Below are 23,984 nucleotides of genomic sequence, written 5' to 3'. Positions count from 1 at the left end.
AATTAAAATAAAATCTGGTGTTTGGTTTTGTCTCTCCACAGATGTGAATGAGTGTGAGTCCAGCCCCTGTGTTAACGGAGATTGTGTGAACAGCCAAGGGTCCTTTGTGTGTTTGTGTTCAATGGGCAGTTCGCTGGACAGCTCTGGGCTGGAGTGTATAGGTAAGTGAGCAATGTGTTGTTTGAGTACTTCAATTGGCAAAATGTTTCTTTATTCAATATAAAAAATATAAATAAAAAAAAAAAGAAACTATTCTGATTTAATCAAACTGCATTATTTAATAGTATCAAGTATTAAAAATAGGTCAATATGGTTTTAAATAGAAGCATTTTTCCACTTTTTATTAACAGAAAAAAAGCTGTCGAGCTTTAAGTTCAGCGTTGCAGGAGCTCAGGGATTAAATACATCAAACAAAGTGAGAAAAATTGGGTTGAAAATGCTGTACCAGTTGCACCAGCACTGTCCTTTTTATATTTTGGCAAAATAAAAACAAAACTTGGATCATTTGACAGAAATTAGCGTTTTGAAAAAACTGTTCTGGAGAAACTGGTTTCACTGTCTAGGGTGAGTTGAAGATTAATCAGCAATCTTTTTCATATGGAGATTAATCAAATGTAAGATTTACTATTCAATTCCGGGTGTTTCAGTTTTTTAGATAACATGCTGACATACAGTAAGTGCCAAACCAGCCTGTGTTGACCCATATGTCATATTGCTGAATTTCCAGTAACGATACGTTTTGTTTCATAAAACAGAGACTACTAAGAGCACCTGCTGGCTGAAGATCGTCAATAATCGCTGTGAGGTCAACATCAACGGGGCCACCCTGAAGTCCCACTGCTGCGCTACACTGGGAGAGGCCTGGAACAGCCCGTGTGCCAAATGTGAAAAAGGTGAGATGATCACCATTATGCACGTTTTAGTAGATTTTTACCATATAACTGCAATGACTGACACTGTATATTGTGCCCCCCTTTTTCAGATCCAATCTGTAGTAAAGGCTTTGCCAGAGTGAAAGGAAATGTCTGCGAAGGTAAAGTCTGCTTTGAGGCCATGTAGATGTGGAAATTCAGACTTACATTTCATTCAAGTGATGGGAAACACTGGACCTGTTACTGACGATGCTCTGATTTTTCTCTTCTGACTGTCAGACGTGGATGAATGTCAAGTGTTTCCTGCAGTGTGTATCAATGGCAAGTGCATCAACACACCGGGCTCCTTCTTCTGCCAGTGCCCTCCAGGAATGACTGTTGATGTCAGCGGCAGGACGTGCATTGGTGGGTACTGTACATAGTGTGTGTGTGTGTGTCTGTGTGTGTCTGTGTGTGGTGTTACATGTAATACTTTTTAAATCATATACTCATTATATATGTTTATATATATATATGAAACATATGTCTGTGACTTCCAGACCTGCGTATGGAGCAGTGTTACCTCACCCATGAGGATGAGCGCTGTGGGACTCCTATACCAGGGAAGCACCGTGTCGATGCGTGCTGCTGCTCAGTCGGCGTGGCCTGGGGCCCTGAATGTGACGAATGTCCGGAGAAGGGCGCTCCAGAATACGCCCAGCTTTGTCCTCGGGGCCCAGGCTTCTCACATAGGGGTGACTTCATCAACGGCAGACCCTTCCTCAAAGGTATTGCACCGTCCACAGACTGCATAGACCGCCTGGGTTGTTTCATCAATGGTCTCTCGCCTCTCTTCATTCACCTCTCTGCTCTGTACCTTAGACATAAACGAATGCAGGATGATAAACTCCCTGTGCTCAAATGGGAGGTGCAGAAACACCATCGGCAGCTTCCGTTGTCGCTGTGACAATGGGTACGCTCTGGATTCTGACGAGAGGAACTGCACTGGTGAGTAACACTGAAGGAATGAGTCAAAGAAATTAATCATAACAGTTTGATAATTGTTAAAAAATGTCTTTTGGTTTGGGGCATTTTTGCGGCAAGTTGAGGATATTTTTTGGAAATTGTGATGAGGATATTTCCCTCTTTTGTAACATTTTATTGCCAAAATAGCCAATTAAGTAGATAAAATGATAATGAAAAGAATCATTACTCGTACGACAACACACAGCAACTGATTAACTGTACAATGGTTATTTAAATTATTACAAAGATTAGATTTTGAATGTGAAGCTCCTCAGTAATCAGCAGTTCACGTTTTGCCAATAATGTACGAGCTAACATCCATCTTCAGCTTCTATTTTTGGCCAGAGTGTTCGCTCAGCATCAGCTACAAACAATATTGCAGCTGCGTTGTATCTTTACAAGTCTAGCCGTTCTTCATCAATGCCCTTTTCTGAATCCCTCTGCCAGCTTCAATTACAGTAAAGTGGTGTAAAGCCATTGCCTACATTCAGCTCATTCAGTCTAATGGGAGTCTGGCTGCTTTGGACTTGTTGGAGCTGGTCCCTGTAGTCTGGTTAGATGCATTACTGCTCTGCTGAAATGTGCACACATCATTTTAAGTTTAAATGCCAGTGCCATTACTTTATTCTGAAATAATTTATAGGCTCTTCGTAAGTAAATGATATCTGGGACCTTTTAACCCCATATGAGTGAGATCCCAGCCCAAAGTCTCCGTGTTAAGTGTTTCAAAATGTGGATTAAAATCAAAAGGGATCAGGCCTTTAGATTTAGACTTTGGCAGAATCTGCTTAAAGACCTTAAATTCACCACTTAATCTTATTTTATAGTCTGTCTTTTTATCTCTCTGTATATAATAAAAACAGGGAGCTCTCCAAGTGATTTTCTTTGCATGCGTGAATGTTAGTGCACTTTTAAGGGAAATTCTACCTTGCTGAGTTTGTTGCTTGTTTTGTTGCGTTCCTCTCCTGTAGACATTGACGAGTGCCGCATCTCTCCGGACCTGTGTGGACAGGGCAGGTGCGTCAACACACCAGGAGATTTTGAATGCGAGTGCTTTGAGGGTTACGAAAGTGGCTTCATGATGATGAAAAACTGCATGGGTAAGTGACGAATCCCCCCCCCACCTTCAGACACTAACAAATCATACAGCTAGTCGCCTCTTCGGCTCGATAGGATTTGGTTCAGTAACATGCAGACAGCACTTTTTCATATGAAATCAATTAGTCTGTGAGGACATGAGTGCAAAACTTGATCTCTCTCTCTCACACCCTGTTAAAGTCGCAGTATCTGAGAGCACGGAGCTCTGCCAACCAATAAAGGTCTCCAAATATAGGGAGGGCCTGCCACACAACCCGAGTCCCAATCACACCCCAGCCATCTCCTCCACGCTCCCTCTTGGGCCATAAGCTCTGGATGAGGTGCTTAGGCTAACATGCCAGACCTGGGACTCACTGTTTAGATGGCTGATGTAATCTCAAATTTGCAGGCTGTGTGCTGTTGTGTGTGTGTGTGTGTGTGTGTGTGTGTATATAGAGTTAAACTGACTTTATTTAAACTCTTGTGGGGTGTTGAGAGAGCCTAATCTGTGCAGACCAAGTGTTGTCACAATCGCTTCACACGACTGCTCCATAAAGTCTTAAAGATAATTGTTCTTTATTACGTACTTGACCTTCATGCGAAGGACACACAATCAGCTGCCCGGCAAAATGGTTTTTATATGAAGCTACAAGTACTAATGTTCTGCCATCTGTGAAAATACTTAATGCTCTATTTCTGTTCTGGTCTGCCTTTGACGCCGTTTGATTAAATTCTTGGGAGGAATTGTACACACAAAATGGAGAGTCTCAATACTTTCGTTGGCCTAAAGCCGCCATTAGACTAAAATTGGCGAGACAAAATTTACTTGCACGCTGCAGCAAAAAAAAAAAGTATCTGGGACTGGAAATAATGTGGGCAGGATTTCACTCATAAGCTGTTGGTACTGACTGGGCAAGCAGGCTAACAAAAATAACTAACAAGTAAAAAAAAAAGTTCTACAGCTTTTTACTAAACTCTTTATTTTTGTTACTGTCCATCTACATTCTCAACATCGCTGCCAGCTGTGGAGCTGCTGCTTGTATTTTTTCACTTCAAGTACTTCCTGAATCAGGAAGTCCCAGTCCCGCAAAGTTTAACAAAGGTGAAGTAAGTTCGATCTGCAAATGTGCCAAAACCAATCAGAGCTCACGTCACCACTGGAGCTCCATTGATGATGTGGTGAAACAAATATCTGCAGAGACCAAGTATGACTGAACCCTAAAACTAAATACCTCTACGTGTGTGTTTGTGTTTGTGTTTGTGTGTGTGTGTGTTGTACGTGATTGTGGTCTTTATCAGACATCGATGAGTGTGAGAGGAACCCTCTGCTGTGCCGTGGGGGTGAGTGTGTGAACACGGAGGGCAGCTTCCAGTGCGTGTGCCCCGAAGGACATGAGATCGCACCCGACGGATCGGCCTGTCTAGGTGAGTGATGAGGTTATTAGAGAGGAGAGTTAGGCAAACACTCCCTCTCTGAATCTCTTCTCTCTTTTCTTCCCTTCTCTGAATAATCTGTTTGGCAGAATGTGCTTTCTTGAGAGATGAAAGGGTGAAAAGAAGATCAGTAAGCGGAGGTGTTGTCACAGAGCTGAAAGTTTGAATGACAAGCAAGCTTTGGATCGCCTCTGTTTCTGTCTCTGTGTGTGGGCTCACTGAGGCTCTGTGTGGGGGTGGGAATGTTTGAGTTAGGTCTGTGTATATGTGGGATACACAGTATATTCTTTAATAGATGGGCTGATATGAACACTAGACCAGTGTGTGTGCCTGCATGTACAGTATGTTGACACTAAGAAGGGTCCACTTTCATGTCAACACAGTAAAGATGAGAGAAAATCCTCATCGAGAATCAGAGAGTTTATAGTTATGTAGCAAAATAATTTAATATTTCATGTTATGTTAATATTTATTTAGGTCTTAAATACTATCCTTATTTCGTTGATTGAATTTTGTCTGTATGGCGCTGTAGTTTTTACTGTTCATTTTGCTGTGCGCTTTTATTCTGAAATTTCTGCATTTAGGATGCAGCATCCTTTTAGAAGCTGGCCTTTTATGTGTCCAGTTCTCATTGGATAATTGACAAAGAGGCAGCCATCTTGCTGTGTGTATATATAGGTGTTTTTTCCCCCTTATTCTGTAAAATGCCCCAATGAAGGCTGTAACATGTCGGCTGAATAACGAGGAGTCTCTTCCAGTAAGTTTGTTAGTGTTGTGTTACTTGAGCACCGAGTTGACAAGTAGCAACAGCACACACTTTTATATAAGAACAAGAGAAGAGCCTGACCTTTGTAGTGTTTTCTATAGTTTCACAGAAGGGTTTAGTTTATAGCATTGAGCTGATCTTGCATTGTTCACTGGGTGTCATTCTGATGACCTAATGTGGTGTGTCAGTCCATGACACTCAATCACTGCCCCTTAAGCTCATTTATTTTCATTTATTACCACCCAAAGTAATAAAAACAATGAAAGCATTACTGCAAAACTGCCTACCTCATCGCTTCTGAGACAATGGTCTTATTTATCCCCATTGAAGTAACAAGTTGAAGAGCTAAGATGATCATAATGACAACAAACTTTAGTTATATAGCAAATTTCACACAGATGTGTCTAACACAGTGTGCTTAATGATGTCAGATTCCTTGTTGGTTATGTCCCATTAATCAACATTAGGTTCTGAATCTGTCATGAAACATCTGTCACAATTTGTGCTTGAACATTGATTAATGGTCTCAACTGTAATTGGCCGGTCTCAGGCAGGTCCTAGTTAATGGCTCTGTTGGTGCAATTAAGTGTGGGTGCAGCGCTGAAACGATTAGCCAATTGATCAATTAGTCAATCGACAGAAAATTGTTCTGATAATCAATTGATCATTTAAGTAATTTTTAACCTAAAATGCCAAAAATTACTGCAAATTCTAAAGTGTAGTCGACTGTTGACCAGACAAAACAAGCGACTTGAACCTGTCACTTTGGGTTTTGTGAAATTATGATTTTTCTTTCTTTTTAAACTTTTTTTTTTTTTCATTTAAAGGACCAAATGATTAATTGAAAAATAAGAGGTTAATTAAATAATTAAAACAATTGTTAGTGCTAGTCATAGGTAAATCCTTTGTAGGATTACTCCATGCGGACTTATGGTCAGGTTATGTCCAAGGATGTAAACATCCAACCATCATGCGGACATGCCCCCTGGTGATGTGGGTTGTCTTTATTGATCGAGTGTAAGAATTTGATAATATCCTCGTTCTCTCACAGATATCAATGAATGTGAATTGAGTGACAGGCTGTGCAGGAATGGCCAGTGTGTCAATATGATCGGCCGCTACCAGTGTACCTGCGACACAGGATACAAATCTACTGAGAACAGACTGGAATGTGTTGGTAGGTACTTTACATATGATTATTTCCTTACAAATACACAATCTTTAGTTTTAATTGAGGTTTTATGCCACCAGTATGTGACAGTGTGTGTTTTTCTGCCTGCCAGACATCGACGAGTGTACCATTGAGAACGGCGGCTGTGAGACTTTCTGCACTAACTCAGAGGGTAGTTACGAGTGCAGCTGCCACAGCGGATACGCCCTGATGCCTGATCTGAGAAGCTGCACTGGTAAGTAGCTGTTTATCTTGTCTGTCATGGCACCACAATTCTTATATGTGCTATTGTTTTGTTTGTCAAGATGTGGTTACTAAAGCAAACTCCCTTTCAGTTTAGATTTTCTGTACATTACACATATGGTGGTACAAAAACACTTCAAAGGTTGTGTTTGGATGGACTTGATTTAAGAGCAGGAATAAAACAGCACATCGGGAAACTTAATTTATACAGAAGAGAGACTCTGCTGTAATTTGACTGGTACATGTTTAAACCAAAAATATTCTTGTTCTACTCTGAAGACTCTGAAGACTGTTCACTCATTATTCGCTTCAAAATATCACCAGATAACAAAAAATGGTGCTCACTGATTAATATGGCTAATTAATAAGTTTAACAGCATTCCTGGTTGAGAGGGTGTTCATTTGGGGAGAGTGACAGCAGGTTTCATGTGTTGTTCATAGACTGAACAATTCCTTTAATTACCAGAGACACATATACAGACAAAGTACAGACAAGGCTGATTTGGGCCAAAGAAAAACTGCTTTGCCATTTCTCAGCATAATGTTCAGTTTATTTTGCAAGCCTTGTCCTGACTTGTCTTCATTGATTTATGGTTGAAAAAGTAAATGTTCACCTGAATTTCTTTTTTGCATGGTCGTGTATTCTGCCCTGCAGGACCCTGAAGTTGCAGTGTTTATACTGTAATCTAGATGTGCTCTTTCAAAAACTGTTTGGTTAAGTGATACGTAAACATTGAAACCTGGATTAGTGCCTGTCGTCTACACTTACTCTGCTCCCATTTTTTGATTTGCCTTTCTGCCTCTCTGTCTTCAATCTGCAGATATTGATGAGTGTGAGGAGAGCCCAGACATCTGTGATGGAGGCCAGTGTACCAACACCCCAGGGACGTACCAGTGTCTATGCTTTGACGGCTTCATGTCATCTGAGGATATGAAGACCTGCCTGGGTAACCGATGCACATTTTATGCCCAAAATAAAAGGCTGCAGCTACACTGTCTGCAGCACTGTGCTTATTAAATCCAGGGGGCTCTCGGAGATTTACTGAAACAACGTAATCGTCATTTTAAAGGTTATCCAAGATATGAGTCATTAGAATAACACTTAATGACTCAGATCTATGAGTCCATGTGTGAGCGGATTGAGAGTAATGTTGTTGTTGTTGATTTATAAGACAGTGAACATTGTGTTGGTTCTCTTGAGCAGGGAGGAATGCGTGACATTTAGATGTCTGGTTCCACTGAGTGAGAAAACAAAAACCTGACATTAGTGATATAGGGACTTCTGAATGGGTCTGCACAAACACATACCCTCTTATTGCTGTATTTATTGAAAGTACAAAAACAGAGCCTCAATTTAATGTTAAAGCCTCAATATAGTTTATGATGTAATTCTTTTGTGACTCACCGTTATATATCCCAGTTTAGCAAAACCTGTTTGTCAGGCTGAATCAACAAATTAGCTAATTCGGTTTTATTCATTGTCATAACCTTTCCTTTAGCGTAGTTGTGTTTAGCACATTAACATTCTTGCTCCTTCTCTGTTACACTCTTCTCTTCCCTCCCTGTCTAGATGTTGATGAGTGTGAGCTGAACCCAAACATCTGTCTGAGTGGGAACTGTGAGAACACCAAGGGATCCTTCATCTGTCACTGCGAGCTGGGATATTCTGTACGCAAAGGAACGACAGGCTGCACAGGTGAGCAAAACAAACACGCGTGCGCGCGCGCACACACACACACACACACACACACACACACACACACACACACACACACACGAGCATTCCTACCCGCAACGAAATGTCCTGTCAGTGGAGGAACGTGGATGGGAGTTAAAGGATTGAGTCAATGGAGAGTGCCTGCTGATTAACAGGGTGAATGAGACAGGTGTGTATGTGTGGTTTTGTTGAATGCAGTGGATGCAAACTGAAGTTAGAGGTGAGAAACAAGAGAAAGTCTGGCTAACCAGAAGCAGCTCTGACATTACTTACCCTCATTCAAGAGCTCCTGTCTGACTTGATGAGAAACACGCTCACAAACACCCGTGTGCTAACGCACACACATGCACCAGCAGTAACAGTAACAGCAGCAGGAGCAATGAGATCACTATCTTTCATCAGATGTATGCATCACATTGCACCTTTGTTTATTCCTTTTGTTGCTCTTTCATTAAGGTCAGTTAAACATTACGTGATGGTTGGAAGAGTTCTGCAGCACGTAACCACCTGTAACGGCTCCAGAACACATAAATACAAAGTCCATCCGGCTGGTAGAGTCCTTTGCTAGTTTGGATTCAACTTCTCGTCTAGCCGGAGATAAGTCTGATTTATAAGGCCACTTAAAAAATTTGGGATTGAGGGCTAGTGGAGAGGCAGTGATTTTATCTGGCCTCGTCTCAGTGATCGAGATGAGTCAGACTCACAGTCAGCAGCAGCACGTCCTCCTGCAGACGCAAATAAACAGGTTTGTCTGAAGTGTGACTCAAACCCCTCCCCCTCTTCCTACTCATTCACACACACAAACACAGGCACATACGCGCACACTTACTCATTCAAATCCCATTAAAATGACAGAATTTTCCTTGTTTTAAGAAACTTGGGTTTGCAGTAAAGCAGCCTGTTCTGATTCACAGGTTGGGAGTTTCAGCCCCAGAATACCAGGAAATCAAGCTGCTAATTCCTCTCAGGCAGGCAGGAGCTCTTGTTATAGACAAGTGAACAAAACCTGCTACTCTTTTTGGAAAAGATCCCCTTCTAATATATTCAGCCGAAAAATGCATAAGAAATTGGTTGTCATTGTCGAATTGCCTTATGTGACCACGTTGGTATGCGTGGACTTAATCTTCTTGCTTGTGTGTGTGTGTGTGTGAGTGTTAATGAGTGAGTGGTGCTGTCAAGCCCAGATCTGATCCAGCTGTTGATGAAGCTCCCACAAGAATTTTTTTATTCCACAACATTGAGAACTCAGGGGCAGGGAGTGAGTATTTATGTATGTACACTTAAGTACTTATGAGTCCTTGCGTACATTGGAAAGTTAGGACTGGGTGGAGATGTACTGGTGGAGTTCACATTGGCTCTTAGCTTTAAAGAGAGGATCAGGGCGAAGGGTTGAATTCATCATCTTTTTTCTAAATTACATGACAGTCAAATAATTTGAATAACAGCAAGACTATGTGACTTTAAAAATGATGAATAACACAATTTTCCTCTTAAAAATGAAAAATGTCATTCAGAAGCAATAAAACTTGGTCAATTCAATACACTCTGGGATTTTGCGGCTTGTGTTTAATGCCGTAACTGACATTACTAAGTGAGTTTACTAACTTTCTGAGTCCTCTCTACTTGCGCTACAATTACATTACACTTTAATATTTACCGTTATCTCCTAAGTGTGACTTGTATATTCTCACTTTCACTTGTTCCGCTTGGTCTGGTATGACCAGTAGCCTATGGTGGCTAATGTTAGCTAATATTAGCAAACTTGGATAATGTTGTGTTACTGACATTACTGAATCAGCTTACTAAGTTCATGACTCCTCTCGACTTACACTACAGTTACACTGCACTTTAATTAACTATTATCCAGTTATTGACACTTGTAGCCACAGATGTTGCTGTTTATCAAAAGATGCATAGTTCCCTAAGTTTGCTTGTATCAGAACAAACACAGAGGAAAGATGACAGCATATAGATAGCCCTTCACAAAAACAGTGGAAAAAGTGGACTTCCAAAACACATCAGTGACGGTACAAAGAAATAAGCAGGGGAGCCTCCAAATGAAGAGAAGTGAGACAATTTAATCTGCGAGATATTGCTGCAAGGAAAGTTTTCTGAAAAGCGGCCATACCAGAAGACATTTAGACATGGAGGCAGACAGACAGTTAAACAGAAAGGAAAAAAGATAAACAGACAGGCAATCAGGCAGGCATACCAACTGGGAGACGGCTAGACATGTCCCCACTTCTGACGGCAGATGTGTAATTCTCTGCTGTCGTTTTTTAACCTTTTTTTTGCCCTTCATCTGTCAAACATTAGCCTAGTTAAATCAAACCTCTTCTTTGACACCAGCTGTGACCGCTGGCATGTTTCTCGCATGCAACAACCTGTGTTTGCATTTTACATTTCCACATGAGAATGAGTGTGTGTGTGTGTGTGTGTGTATGTATGTGTGTGTTTGTTGTGCTCTCTCTGTCATCAAAGGCTTGGGGGAAATGATCTTTAATTCCATCTGTAATCCAGGGAGATTCGTTTGCTCCCAGCCCTCATATTAACCCCGTCATCAAATGTAGTGTAAATATACTGTACCCTCTCCTCAGGAAGACTATAAACCAGCAGCGCTAATCTCTAATTGACAGTGTTTTGAATTACTACCCTCACAAAGACAGACACACAGAGAGGAGCGCGTGTCTCATTGGCTGATAAGTCCTAACATCTTGATCGAGTTCATAGCATGGCTTCCCTTGATGTGCAGCAACACACACACATGTGCACACACTTGTACAATCTCTCTATCACAGCTGCGACATTCAAACCTCAGGCTCGGGGCCAGGTATTGTGTTGGTCAAGGTTTCACAGGGTTGTTTTGGCTCAGATTAGCAGCCAGCATTGTTGTAGCTCCATACAGTTTTTTTCCAATGTGCCAATGTAGTTGATCATGTCAGAACCGCTTGAGCAACAAGAGCTGTAGAGCCACAGCCCCGGTGTCTTATCAACACCAGCTACTTCATGGAGATCCTTATTGCCTCACCCTACAGGATGTAAACAGCTTTATGGGCAAGGCAGATTTTATTATGGCCAATTTGATTGTTTCCATTAATAATGGTTGTTCATTTATTAGAATCCAGGGCCACATACAATAGGTTAGCACATAGAGAGAGGTATTTTTATAACCACATTATCTACTAAGTACCTCAATATTTCAAACATTGGCAGAGTTCAGATATAATTATCATGGTTTTGCAGTGAAGGAATGTTTATTTGCAGAGTTGGCACATTACCACATCACATTTTTATAGAAATTATATTCGGGAAAGATTAAATTTCCAAACTTGACAGCTGGGGTGGTGAGAAAACCGAACATGAGCATTAAAAGAAGGTCTGTAATGTGCTGTTACAAAAGTCTCATATGAGAGGTGAGGGGTCTGTGGGTGAAGAGGGAAATCTTTGCCGAAAATAACCTCAGAAATAGTAGTTCAGACAGAGCGGACAGAACAAGGCCTGAGCATTAGGATATCATTCTCCCTCCTGGCCTTTTTTATATAGCTCTCTGGACACACTTGCACAATGAAAATCTAGAGTCTGGGTCCGCTCATTAAACCTTCGCAGGAAGGCTATTAGTATCAGAGATCATGAGAATCTCTGGGCCTTCTGCTCTGAAATACAGCTCTCCATGGATGAAGACAGTGAGCCAGACAGACTTAGTCCTGTCGTCTCCTGCTTCTGTCTTTATACAGTTCAAACCAAGCATCGACTCGCTCCACAGTGCCAAGAACCTCACTGGGCAGAATGCAGACTCAAATCATCATCTATTTTTCTTTACATGGCTTCATGTTTGTATCTCTTTGACAGATATCAATGAATGTGAGATTGGAGCCCATAACTGTGACAGACATGCTACCTGCACCAACACAGCTGGCAGCTTCAAATGCAACTGCGCTCCAGGGTGGATTGGCAACGGCCTCAAATGCACAGGTAAATGATGCCACTTATTATGAAGCTTCGAAATAGAAGGAATGGAAATTTCTGCAACGTTTTGTCAACAGCCAAGAAAGTTGAGGTGAGAAAAGAAATGTGATTCAGCAACCAAACAAAAGCATAAAAGTATTTTCCTTTTCTTCTCAGGCACAGCAAAAACTAACTTTTGCTTGAAGTTGGTCTGAAAATACCAAAACCAAGTGATCCTGTTAACAAGTATTGAACATGTATCACTCTACATTTGTACCATGGACACACTGTTGTCCAAAAATGAGTAAATTACTTAAAAGATCCACACAGTTGCACTGACTGACATGGACCAACATTGGTGCTGTAAATAATTGTGTATTAATCCAGACTCCCCAGCAGATGCACTGTTTACCCCGGTCTGAGTCACATTTGTTTAAAACTACTGTGCCAAGCTTTTTTGGAAATTTAAAAAAAAAAAAAAGAAATTATATATTTCTGAGCCAGTTCAATTGGAATGACTGAGCACCTTTGGACTTTTGTTGTGTTTCAGATTTGGACGAGTGTTCCAATGGGACACACATGTGCAACAACAACGCTGACTGTCTCAACACAATGGGCTCATATCGCTGTGTGTGCAAGGAAGGATTTTCTGGAGATGGATTCTACTGCTCAGGTCACACATATAAACCCATGTCCTAAACCACACTTTTGCTTCTTAAAGGATGCACAAATACATTTTGTGCTTATGGACTGTGTATGCGCGTGTGTGTGTGTGTGTGTGTGTGTGTGTGTGTATATGTGTGTGTTGGTCACCCATACAGACAGCGATGAGTGTGCAGAGAACAGCAACCTGTGTGACAATGGCCACTGTCTGAACCTGCCAGGAGGCTTCCGCTGTGAATGTGACATGGGCTTCTTCCCCACTTCTGACGGCAAGGCCTGCGAGGGTAAGGCACTACAACACTGCTATTCCTGACTATCCGGGTTCCAGACCTCCGAATTGGTGCCCACATCCTAAATTATGTCGAGTGATTCAAAAAGGTCTGGTGGTGCTCCGATGAATGGTTGTTTGTTTTCCTGTTTGGAGAAAGAGCCGATCCAAACAGATGCTTCCTTCAAATAGAACTCATGAGATAGTATTTTAGTCATGGGAAGTACACAATATGGTGAGCATTTAAGTGGTTTTAGTTGTGAGGACGTTGGGACAACAACCTCGTTCCCTTTTTCAGATATGGTTCGTGATTTGGTGTTTTTCTGCATTTCAACATCACAAAAAATATTTTAAAAAAAATAACTTTACTGAGCGACAACGTGTGAGTTATATGCCATGAGAGATGTTTACGTATCAGGAATGCTACATCAGTTGGTCCATCAAAGGTTCAGATTAGCAGACAAATTCTGCTTCTGTCCCAACTATGAACTGTATGTACAGATGTCTATTTAGCTTTTTATTTATGGGCTATTCAACCTGTTTTCCCACCTATTTACACTCATGTTACAAACACTAGCAATATAAGAAAATAACAGACTTAAAGTGGGAGCAGGACTAATGGTGTAATATTGGCTTGCAATCCTTAGTCAGCTAACTTAGCCAGCCTCTCTAAGACTGAGAGACAAGGTTGAGTAGGCCCAGATGTTAACATTGTCTTGAGTTAATGTAACACAACCGTCTTTGGTTAATGCCCATGTTATACAGTTAAGAGAGATAAAGGTATGTGAGTTCTCCTGATGCAGAGGAGCAATGTAGTGGAACTCATAATTTGCATTATCCCTCACTTTAAGTGCAAGTTTTCATTGCATTAACATTTATTGTTAAACGTATTTCATCCATGTTTGCCTTCTGTAGGTTTCCATAGACAGTAGATCTATTTCGGGAAATTTTAATTGAATGAGATAGAATAAAATATTAAGGCGATCAACCTTGCGTGTAGACTTAAATAACCGAAGTGGGATCTTGTATGAAATCCAGAACTGTGCTACAGTAGAGTTGACATATGAACACTTTTATGACTGGTAGCAGACAAGCGTGATTCATGCTCCCAGTGATAATGCATTGCTGGATTCAATTGAATGAGCAGACTGACCTCATTGTGCTGATGTGTCAAACATCCTGAAATAACCTGTCCAGTCCTCCCTTTCTCAACTCAGGCAGGACTGGACAGTAATGACTTGTGCAGAGTCTAATGATGTGGAAGAGCACAATTTCATAACCTTGGCTGCTGCTCTGATTGTGTATGTGTGTGTGTGTCTGTCTGGATATGTCTGGGCATTTTTTTGCCCCAGAACTGTCATTCTTTAGCAGAGGTGAGCGGCCTTCACTTCCTACTGCTGGCTGCCAATTTTCCACCATGATCCCATGATCCACTAATCCCTCACAGCTGGGCCTCTCTCTCTCTCTCTCTCTCTCTCTCTCTCTCTCTCCCTCTCTCTCTCTCTCTCTCTCTCTCCCTCTCTCTCCCTCTCCCTCTCTCTCTCCCCCACCCCTTTTTCTTTTACAGACATAGATGAATGTACCTTTGCTGACATCTGTGTCAATGGACGCTGCCTGAATATGCCAGGACTTTTCAGATGTGAATGTAACATCGGTTATGAACTGGACAGGAGTGGAGGCAACTGCACAGGTAAGACTAGTCAACACGCCAGTCCAGCTGCCTGGCCCGATGATGCTCTCTTTGTGGCCTAATGAGCTGAAGAAATTTGAAAGAGTGTAAAAAGAGTGGAGCAACAGTGTGCAAGTGAAGAGATGAACAGCGCTCACATCCCCCGAGATACAGAGGGAAAGTTGCTGCTCCTCCCCTTGCTGTTGTGGCGAATAGTGACTTACTGACAAAAAAATGAAAAACTCTTTTATTGAGTGCTGCTTTGTCTTATTTTCTCAGATGTCAACGAATGTGCAGACCCGACCATCTGTATAAATGGAATGTGCGTCAATATCCCTGGAAGTTACCACTGTAACTGCCCAGCAGACTTTGAACTCAACCCCACTCGAGTGGGCTGTGTAGGTGAGACTCAACACGTTCTCACTACATTGTTGCTGTTTGATCTCAACAAAAGCCAGACACACCTGTATACCTGGACACCCGTGTGTTTTTGTGTGTGTGTGTGTGTGTGTGTGTGTGTGTGTGAACAGACACTCGCTCTGGAAGCTGCTTCCTGGATGTCCGTTCCCGGGGAGATGCGTCAGAGAGCTTGGACTGCTCCAATGAGATCGGAGTTGGTGTATCGAAAGCATCCTGCTGCTGCTCCCTGGGCCAGGGCTGGGGAAATCCATGTGAATCATGCCCCTCTGTCAACTCCAGTGAGTCATATCATCGCTACTGAGAGTCTGTGCACTATGCATGCTCATTTTTATCTTTCAGTTCAATAGCAAGGTTTGTGGCCTTTAGATATATTATAGATATTTTTAATGTGTTAATATACGTTTAGTTAGTTCAGTGTGTGAGCTGTGCACCTGACTGGCTCAGAGTGGAGTGATAAAACACGAGAAGATGGGGGTGGCACAGAAGTTGCCTTTTAATGTTATCCCTACTAACAACTTCCTCAAGTTATGCGATGTAAGCTGTCGCGTTTATTTAGAAACAAACCAAACCATTTCAAACCTTTCATCTGAAAGTGCAATAGATAGATAGATAGATAGATAGATAGATAGATAGATAGATAGATAGATAGATAGATAGATAGTTTAATTTACCCCTGGGGGAAATTCAGGAAGTGTTAAGATTAAGATCCTTTGTGTTTCAGCAGAATGTCAATAATACATACTAAAACTCAACCACAGAACTCTCGCTACATGGGTCTATAGTGGAAATGTTGGATTTTCACATCGGAGGCAGCTGCAACACAAATGTCTAATGAACAATACTATGACAAATGTACTGCTTCTTTGTTATATATTTTCTTGGTTTGAGACCAAAGTTTTTTCTGTTTATGTAGCCGAGTTGTCTTTAGGTTTTAACACGGCCCTCCATCACTAAACATTTGAATCATACGGTCAAAGACTTTGGACTGTCTTAAAAGCTCAGTGGGCAGGGAACTAATTAAGTAATTTAGTAAAGTCTCTGGCTTTAATCAATAACCCTGACAAATCCATCTATTAGTTGTTTTGTACCACAGAGCCGAGCAAATCATTCAGTCACTCAATTGGCACCTGTTGCCCTTAAGTTCCTTGAAGTTGTTAAAGGCTTTCTCTTACCAATTCAACTACTAACATGAAAAAAATCACAACCAAAACACCAAAATGTGAATCAGGCTTAATAAGGTGGGAGTCAACCGCTCTGCCAACATACAGGCTACATGCTGCCTGCTCTTCTCATGCGATGAGTATGTGTTTGCTGTAATTGTTGTTGCTGGTAGAGATGAGACAGATTTGTGCAACTTACTTGAAAATTGCCAACAGATGGTTCAAAACATTACAGGGAATGACTCATGCTTTTCAGCTCAAGGAAATGCTTGCTCCTATGACAAGAACAAAACCTTTTTCTTTTCACTTTGTAATTCTGAGTAGCTGCAGTCATGTCCGGTCCACTGGGCTCTGTGGATAACTCTTGAGATCTGAGCTGGCTGATCAGAAAACGCAGAACAGAGAGCGACAGGAAACGAGTAGATGACCAGAAACGTCTTTTTCTATTCAGGCCCCTGACCGATTCAGCATCTCACAATCAGCTGCCACTCTTTGCTGTCAAATGCTACAAGAAAACGAGACTGGTTGTGGGGTGATGTGTTGTGTCATTGTTGCCGGTAAATGTAATTTGGTGCTGTGTTTCTGTGTTACAGCTGAGTACAAGACGCTGTGTCCCGGAGGAGAAGGCTTCAGACCAAACCCGATCACTGTCATCTTGGAAGGTCAGACAGCAACATGCTATTATGTGTTTGTGTGAGGTTGCTCCTGGCCGCACTTACGGATAACACCCACCCACCTACAATGCCACTGAGTGTTTTCTCTCTCTCTCTCTCTCACTCTCTCTCACTCTGGCAGACATCAATGAGTGCCAGGAGTTGCCAGGCTTGTGCCAGGGAGGACAGTGCATCAACACCTTTGGCAGCTTCCAGTGTGAATGTCCAAGAGGCTTCGCCCTCAACACAGAAACCAGAGTCTGTGAAGGTATTAGACACGCACATGTATCTCTGTGCAGCCCCACAGAAGCATGAACACACAGGTGACCTATTCCTCTGTAGCTCTTGCCCTGGGACATTTTAGTGGGAAGGAAATTGAGTCCAGCCGTCGAGGCCTTAGTTCAGCGAGGACACATGGAGAGAGAGGAAAAGACAATGAGAGCAAAAAGACAAAGCAATATTGGACCCTTTTGTCCCATTGACAACTCTGCAGTTCATTCTAGCTCAATATGTGTCTGCTCTAGTTCCCGTCTGTTGCTAACCCAGCAAAGCTCAGTCACGATGATGAGACTGCTGAGCGCCTAACTGTGTCCAGAGGACTAGGCTCTGATGTGGTCAGCCCTCTCCTCAGGGAAGTACACTGAGTCCCCTGTAGACAGGGCAGAGATGACAGACGGAGAGAAAGACGGAGGAATGAAAGGGGGGAAAAAAGAGATAAATGAGAAGGGTGTTTAGAAAAGAGAAACAGGACCGGAGAGGAGAGGGCTAAGGGTTAGACAATGACATGTGGCTGGCGGCATTTTAATTAGCGTGTGTTTGTTGGCCAGGAGAACAAAAGCGGGTGTCTGCTCTGTAAAGTCCAGGACTGCACATCCACTATGTCTCTAGTTAATCAGCAGTTCAGCTGTTAGCTGGGTCAGAAGGAACAAACACATTGTGTTTGCTATGTGGCGGTAATGTTGGGAAAGAAAGAATTGTAAGCATAGAAATAAGGAGAGCTACCTCAAAAACTAAAACTGACATGAATAGAAACAAATTCTACCCTGTTTCTGGCTGTAGTTGTCTTTTTGCACCTAAGATGTGCAATACGTTTACAATAGATGATGATGACGATGTGTAGAAATATGCCCAGAGGAAGAACAGTGCAGGAAATAGATGCTACATTTGTGATTCAGGTGAAAGCTGCATGTTCCTATTGAAGTTAATGGTTAAGTCAACTGAAATGACGAAAGCAATAAAGGTGAAGTGGAGGTGCTGGAGAGAGGGATTTAGTTTCCTTTGCCTCAAGGCATGGATCATAATATTTTGTGTTCTCCAGTTCTTCCACGTAGGCCATATTTACCATGATATATTCCTTGCGCTCGTTCCACCCTCCTTCAGATCACAGGTCCTCTTTTAAGTTGTTGGTTTTATATAATCAAAATAGTTGCGTGGCACCTAAACTAAAGGAATGTAAATCAGATACTGTATTTATCAAAACAATGGACTGATTTGTTTCTGGGTTTCTTTCTGTGTGCAGATGTCAATGAGTGTGAAAGACCAGGTATCTGTGGCCCAGGCCAGTGCTACAACACCATCGGGAACTACACCTGTATCTGTCCTGTGGACTATATGCAGGTCAACGGAGGGAACAACTGCATGGGTAAGTCCGCATGTTGCACTCTCATCACTGTGACACACAGCGAAATGTCATGTAGGGACATTTTCCCCTAGTGACCCTCTTTCTTATTAACACACACAGACATGAGGAAGAGCTACTGCTACAGAAACTTTTACTCTGACAACGGGACGTGCGATGGAGAGCTGACCTTCAACATGACCAAAAAGATGTGCTGCTGCTCCTACAACATTGGCCGCGCATGGAACAAACCCTGTGAACAGTGTCCCGTGCCCAGCACTGGTGAAGTCTCACACACGCTCATGCTGGTACACATATATGTAGAGAGTATTAGGAAATAAAAGTGAGCTTTTATAAACTCTTGTCTCATGTTCACCCAGATGAGTTTGCGATCCTGTGCGGCAGTGAGAGACCAGGATATTACATTGACATCACCACTGGACGGGTCATTGGTAAGATTTTTCCCATTCAAATGCTCGTGTGTAAAAAGGAAAGTTTGTTTTGTTCTTATCTTGTCCCCTACGTCTCATCCTCATGTGCTAGATATCGACGAGTGCAGGGAAATCCCAGGAGTGTGTGAGAATGGAGTCTGCATCAACATGATTGGCAGCTTCAGGTGTGAGTGCCCCATCGGTTTCATCTACAATGACAAGCTGCTGATTTGCGAAGGTGAGGCTTGCACCCCACTTAAGGTGATGACGAAACATACGATACTGTGAATTCTTCCTTTGGTCAGACCAGTCTTTTTACATTTACACACTTCTTTGTAAAAAAAAAAAAAGAAAAAAAAAAAGTCTTTGAACGCCTCTGTCCCTGCTGTTGTTAGATATCGATGAGTGTCAGAATGGACCCGTGTGCCAGCAGAACGCAGCCTGTCTGAACATGCCAGGAAGCTTCCGCTGCGAGTGTAAACCTGGATATCGCTTCACCCCCACTGGGCAATGTCTAGGTAAGGCTGCGGAGGTGATCAACTATCGATACAAATTTTGAAGAGGCACCGCGATTACCATCACTGGTGTAATGCATGGTTGTCACTGTTCATTCAACCTGCAGAGGTTCAGTGAACTCTGAATCACCTTAGTGGAGATCATACAGAATTGGTGGAAACATGGAGCAAGGATTAGATAAAAAAAAAAAAAAAAAAGTTAGAGGAAGCAGCCAAAAAAAAAAACTGCTGTCTTCCATGAGGATGACGCTGGCGTCTCTGGGTCCTTCTGTGGCCGGCTCTCTTGTCTCCTTAAGCTATTGTATCAAACTCAGTTATATGAAACTCTTTGAACTACATATTCTTGGCATTTGTATACCAAAGATAAAGCAACAGAGGCAGCACAATGACATGTCAGGCTGAGGGGCGAATTCTTCATGGTGGGCTTATTATTAAGGAAGAGAGAATCTGAAGCATGTGTTGAGCTGTTGAACATATGCTGCAGTATATCTGAAACATGTCGCTGTCAGTCCGATAAGTAATTGTTAAATTAACATCCTGTTTTGCTTCCTGCTTTTCATGCGACTCCTAACAACAAAACATGGCCAGACTACAGTGAGAGAAAACTGAAACTGTGGCGGGAGACGACGATGACCTCACATGTGTGAATTAACAGTTATTTGAAAAAATTAAGCATCGCTGCATAATGCCAAATGAAGTATTCAAAATAGATTTTCTTTTACTTTTATTAGATAATGATACGACTCTGGTATCAGATAACACACACTGATGTGAGTTAAGGACAAAAGTGTCAAACTCTCTTCTCAAGCAACAGCGGGAGAAGCAAGATTATGGGCTGGCAATGCGCTATCCCAGTGTATGCTCGCATTCACAGCAGAATTGTTTTCTATTCAGAACTGGAGAGAAAAGGACGCGACTTTGATATGAAAATGCATAAAATGCGATTTTGAAATATTAAATACAGCAGAACAATACACTGAGGGATGTAAGGTAACAATATAGAAATGGGATTTTCAGAAAAGTATGAAATTAAGATATCACAGATTTTTAAATACCATTATAACTATTTTAACTATTGCTAATATGCTATTATATGGTTTGACCTTGAATTTCACACAGTGTTTTTTTTCCTCCTTGTTCAGACCGAAATGAATGCATTGAGAACCCCGGTATCTGCAATCCTGGTCAGTGCATTGACACGCTGGGTAGCTATCGCTGCATCTGCCCCAATGGCTTCAAAACAACACGGGATCAGTCAATGTGTGTTGGTAAGCTGTGAATGGTTCTTATCAGTCCTCTCTCTCGTTTTTTTTATACGCGTGGTCTCGTCAGTGTAATATGATCACCGTCTGAGGTGAAACTGTGACCATGTTCTCCGGTTTCAGACGTGGACGAATGTGAAAGACAACCCTGTGGCAACGGGACCTGTAAGAACACAGTGGGCTCCTACAACTGTCTCTGCTACCCCGGCTTCCAGAACTCGCACAACAGTGACTGCATAGGTGCGTGCATCTGCCGGTGTGATGAAATAGAGAAGAATAAAAACAACAGCGCTGAGCTTTTATGTGACGTACTGTTGTGTTTGTGTGTCGATCAGATGTGGACGAGTGTTCGACGCAGAGGGGCTTGTGTCGAAACGGGCAGTGTATAAACACAGTGGGCACCTTCCTGTGTGTGTGCAATGATGGCTATGAGCTCACCTTAGATGGCAGATTGTGTGCAGGTAAGGGACTGCCACTTTTCTCTGTTCATGTTTATCTGAATATAATATGTATGTGTATCCCTTATATATTCCTTTTTTTTTCTCAGATATTAATGAATGTGCAGTGAATCCAGGCACATGTGGTGCGGGAACTTGTCTGAATATGGACGGCTCTTACAGGTGTATCTGTCCACCTGGCTACTATCTCCATGAGGAAACCTGTGAAGGTACCACAGCCTAAAGCCAGTCCTTTCAGCATCATGAAAAATGAAAAATAAAAACAGGGATTTCTGAAGTAATAAAATACCATATCTCACCTCAGGCAATGCAGAGAACACCTGCTTATATGAGACGTGCTCTCACACACACACACACACACACACACACACACACACACACACACACACACACAGCTCTGCTGAGGTGTGCGAGAAGAGAACGAACTGCTTCTTGGCCTCCTCCTTCTTTTCAATAGCCCTGCTCCTACAGAGCACCCCTCTTTCTCCCTTTCACACGTGGGAGTGGGTCCAAGCCAGAACACTTGGATTGTTTATATAGTGGGGCTGATGAAGAGATATTCGGCAGACTTCAACACATTCCTGCTTTGTGCTCTGTTCCTGGAAGCCAGAGAGGAACAGGACTCAATTCTCAGCATCAGTAACAGCAGCAGCTGGTCATTGTGATGAGCGAACACGTGACACGGAGGCCGCTCCAGATAATACGACTTTATCCAACTACCCATTAGTGAGATTACATTCTGTTTTATCACATTTGGATAGACCGTATGACTTCATCCCTGCAGCCATGAGAGTAGTTGAAAGAAAAATTAGATGTAAATGAAGCACTGCAGGATGGAATTTGGATGGTACAAATTAGGAATTAATTTGATTTGTAGATTTGTATATTCGATGAGGTGGTTGATGCCATTCTTCTTTGTGTGTCAGATATTGATGAGTGCTCCCAGTCACCTGAGATCTGCACATTTGGAACCTGCTCCAACACTGAAGGAAGCTTCACCTGTTTGTGTCCTGAAGGATTCCAGCTCTCTGCCTCTGGACGCAGATGTTTAGGTAATTGTTGTGTGTGTGTGTGTGTGTGTGTGTGGGTGGGTGTGGGTGTGAGAAAGAGGGGAAGTGAAGCTATAAAGCTATCATATACATCAAGTTTTAAGTGCAAAGTGTAAATGCTTGTGTATCTGTATAGTCTGTCTCTAAGTGCTCATAGAGACGAAGCAGCAGTAAGTGGCGTTAGACTTTTCCTGCTCTTTCATGATAGCACACTGTGTTCCAGCTGGTTCTGCTGCTGCTGCCTCAACAAGGCCAAGGGTGGCTCTGAACAGATCACTTTTCCATTTCCTCACTGTGTGTGTGTGTGTGTGTGTGTGTGTGTGTGTGTGTGTATATATATGTGTGTGCGTGTATATATATGTGTGTGTGTGTGTGTGTTTATATGTGTGTGTGTGTGTGTGTGTGTGTGTTTATGTATATATGTGTGTTTCTGGGTTGGGTGGGTGCACGCTGAGTCCTCTGTTAGGGAGTTCCCCCTCCAAACACTGAAGTGATGACATAATCAGTTCAGTGAGGCAGCTTACAGTTTGTATTTCACTTTTCTCTCCAGTGTCAGAAGTGCTCGACTGAGGGTCTGGGGATAAACAGGAGGAGCTGGGTGGAGAATGAGCAATATGGGCAGTAAAAGAGATCAAGGATTTTTGACAAGGACAAACCCTGTCCCACTGAGAAAACCCATGTTTTTTATTAAAAATGATGATAGATGAGAAGACAATGAAACAATGAATATTTTTGATTTAATCTGTTCCTACAGTATATCATCTATGTGCCCATAGGGAGAGAAGATATTATAGATTTTTACTTTAGGTATTACATGAGAGACAGCAATGAGTAGTAACGAAGACTGTAAATACAGTAGGATGTTTAAACGTTACATTGTTCATAGTTCTGCACAATGGACTATATTTTCAACTCAATTAACATTAACTTAGATGTTCCCTCTAAAAGCCTAATAAACCCATTCATGAGGGCCAACTGCTCCTTTTCTCATATAACTGTGTGTTAGAATATATTTCGGCCCATTACATTAATGCTACATTAAAGCAAGATTATGTAGCTTCTGTAAACACAGTATAACAGTAGCACAAGTAGTAGCACAACACTATTTGTGCGACATACCAGCATGTCTATATTTACAGTATTTTATCGGGCATCACAAAATAGATTTAATGTATAATTCTCAAATTGAGACATAAAAACAGCAGCTGAAGGGAAAGGAAATGCTGTCTCACACACACATCATGCACACCCACACGTTCTCCTCTTGGACTGAGGAGAACTCAGCCCAAGAGGAAGAAATTATATGACACTGACATTTTAGTTGATCATATTAAGAAAGCAGGAGAACCAAGAGTAGGGATGGATGAATGACCTTTGCTTTGTAAGAAAGCACAGTTGTTGAGGAGAACTGTGATAACAGAAACATACAAGAAGACACAGAATAAGACAGAAAGGACAAGTATGTCCTGAGGACATAGAAAATACCGATAGAGTAGATAGTAGAGAAACATGAGGAAAGACGGAGGGGATGACGTGCAACATCAATCCCTGGCTGGGATCATACTTGGCATATTGCGATAACAGTACA

At 42.0% G+C, this 23,984-nt stretch overlaps 1 protein-coding gene across 1 annotated transcript in view; it reads left to right on the top strand.

Annotated features, from left to right (window-relative positions):
• Positions 1-23,984, top strand: part of fbn1 (fibrillin 1) — a 59,887-nt gene that overhangs the window by 24,651 nt on the left and 11,252 nt on the right. The window contains exons 21-50 of the mRNA XM_022768331.1: positions 42-161; positions 756-893; positions 983-1,033; positions 1,152-1,277; positions 1,412-1,639; positions 1,734-1,859; positions 2,849-2,977; positions 4,254-4,379; positions 6,206-6,331; positions 6,438-6,560; positions 7,390-7,515; positions 8,139-8,264; positions 12,135-12,257; positions 12,781-12,903; positions 13,052-13,177; positions 14,729-14,851; positions 15,110-15,232; positions 15,361-15,528; positions 17,004-17,072; positions 17,206-17,331; positions 18,583-18,705; positions 18,805-18,963; positions 19,062-19,133; positions 19,225-19,350; positions 19,508-19,630; positions 20,770-20,895; positions 21,013-21,129; positions 21,225-21,350; positions 21,437-21,556; positions 22,274-22,399. Coding sequence (XP_022624052.1) covers positions 42-161; positions 756-893; positions 983-1,033; positions 1,152-1,277; positions 1,412-1,639; positions 1,734-1,859; positions 2,849-2,977; positions 4,254-4,379; positions 6,206-6,331; positions 6,438-6,560; positions 7,390-7,515; positions 8,139-8,264; positions 12,135-12,257; positions 12,781-12,903; positions 13,052-13,177; positions 14,729-14,851; positions 15,110-15,232; positions 15,361-15,528; positions 17,004-17,072; positions 17,206-17,331; positions 18,583-18,705; positions 18,805-18,963; positions 19,062-19,133; positions 19,225-19,350; positions 19,508-19,630; positions 20,770-20,895; positions 21,013-21,129; positions 21,225-21,350; positions 21,437-21,556; positions 22,274-22,399 — 3,744 coding nt within the window. The remainder of the gene's footprint in view (positions 1-41; positions 162-755; positions 894-982; positions 1,034-1,151; positions 1,278-1,411; positions 1,640-1,733; positions 1,860-2,848; positions 2,978-4,253; positions 4,380-6,205; positions 6,332-6,437; positions 6,561-7,389; positions 7,516-8,138; positions 8,265-12,134; positions 12,258-12,780; positions 12,904-13,051; positions 13,178-14,728; positions 14,852-15,109; positions 15,233-15,360; positions 15,529-17,003; positions 17,073-17,205; positions 17,332-18,582; positions 18,706-18,804; positions 18,964-19,061; positions 19,134-19,224; positions 19,351-19,507; positions 19,631-20,769; positions 20,896-21,012; positions 21,130-21,224; positions 21,351-21,436; positions 21,557-22,273; positions 22,400-23,984) is intronic.

The sequence above is a fragment of the Seriola dumerili genome, unplaced genomic scaffold (genome assembly GCF_002260705.1).
Source record: "Seriola dumerili isolate Sdu_G_001 unplaced genomic scaffold, Sdu_1.0 BDQW01001449.1, whole genome shotgun sequence".
In the NCBI taxonomy this organism is placed as follows: Eukaryota; Metazoa; Chordata; class Actinopteri; order Carangiformes; family Carangidae; genus Seriola; species Seriola dumerili.
Note: the sequence above shows the minus strand (reverse complement) of the source record. Positions and strands in the feature narration are given on the sequence as shown.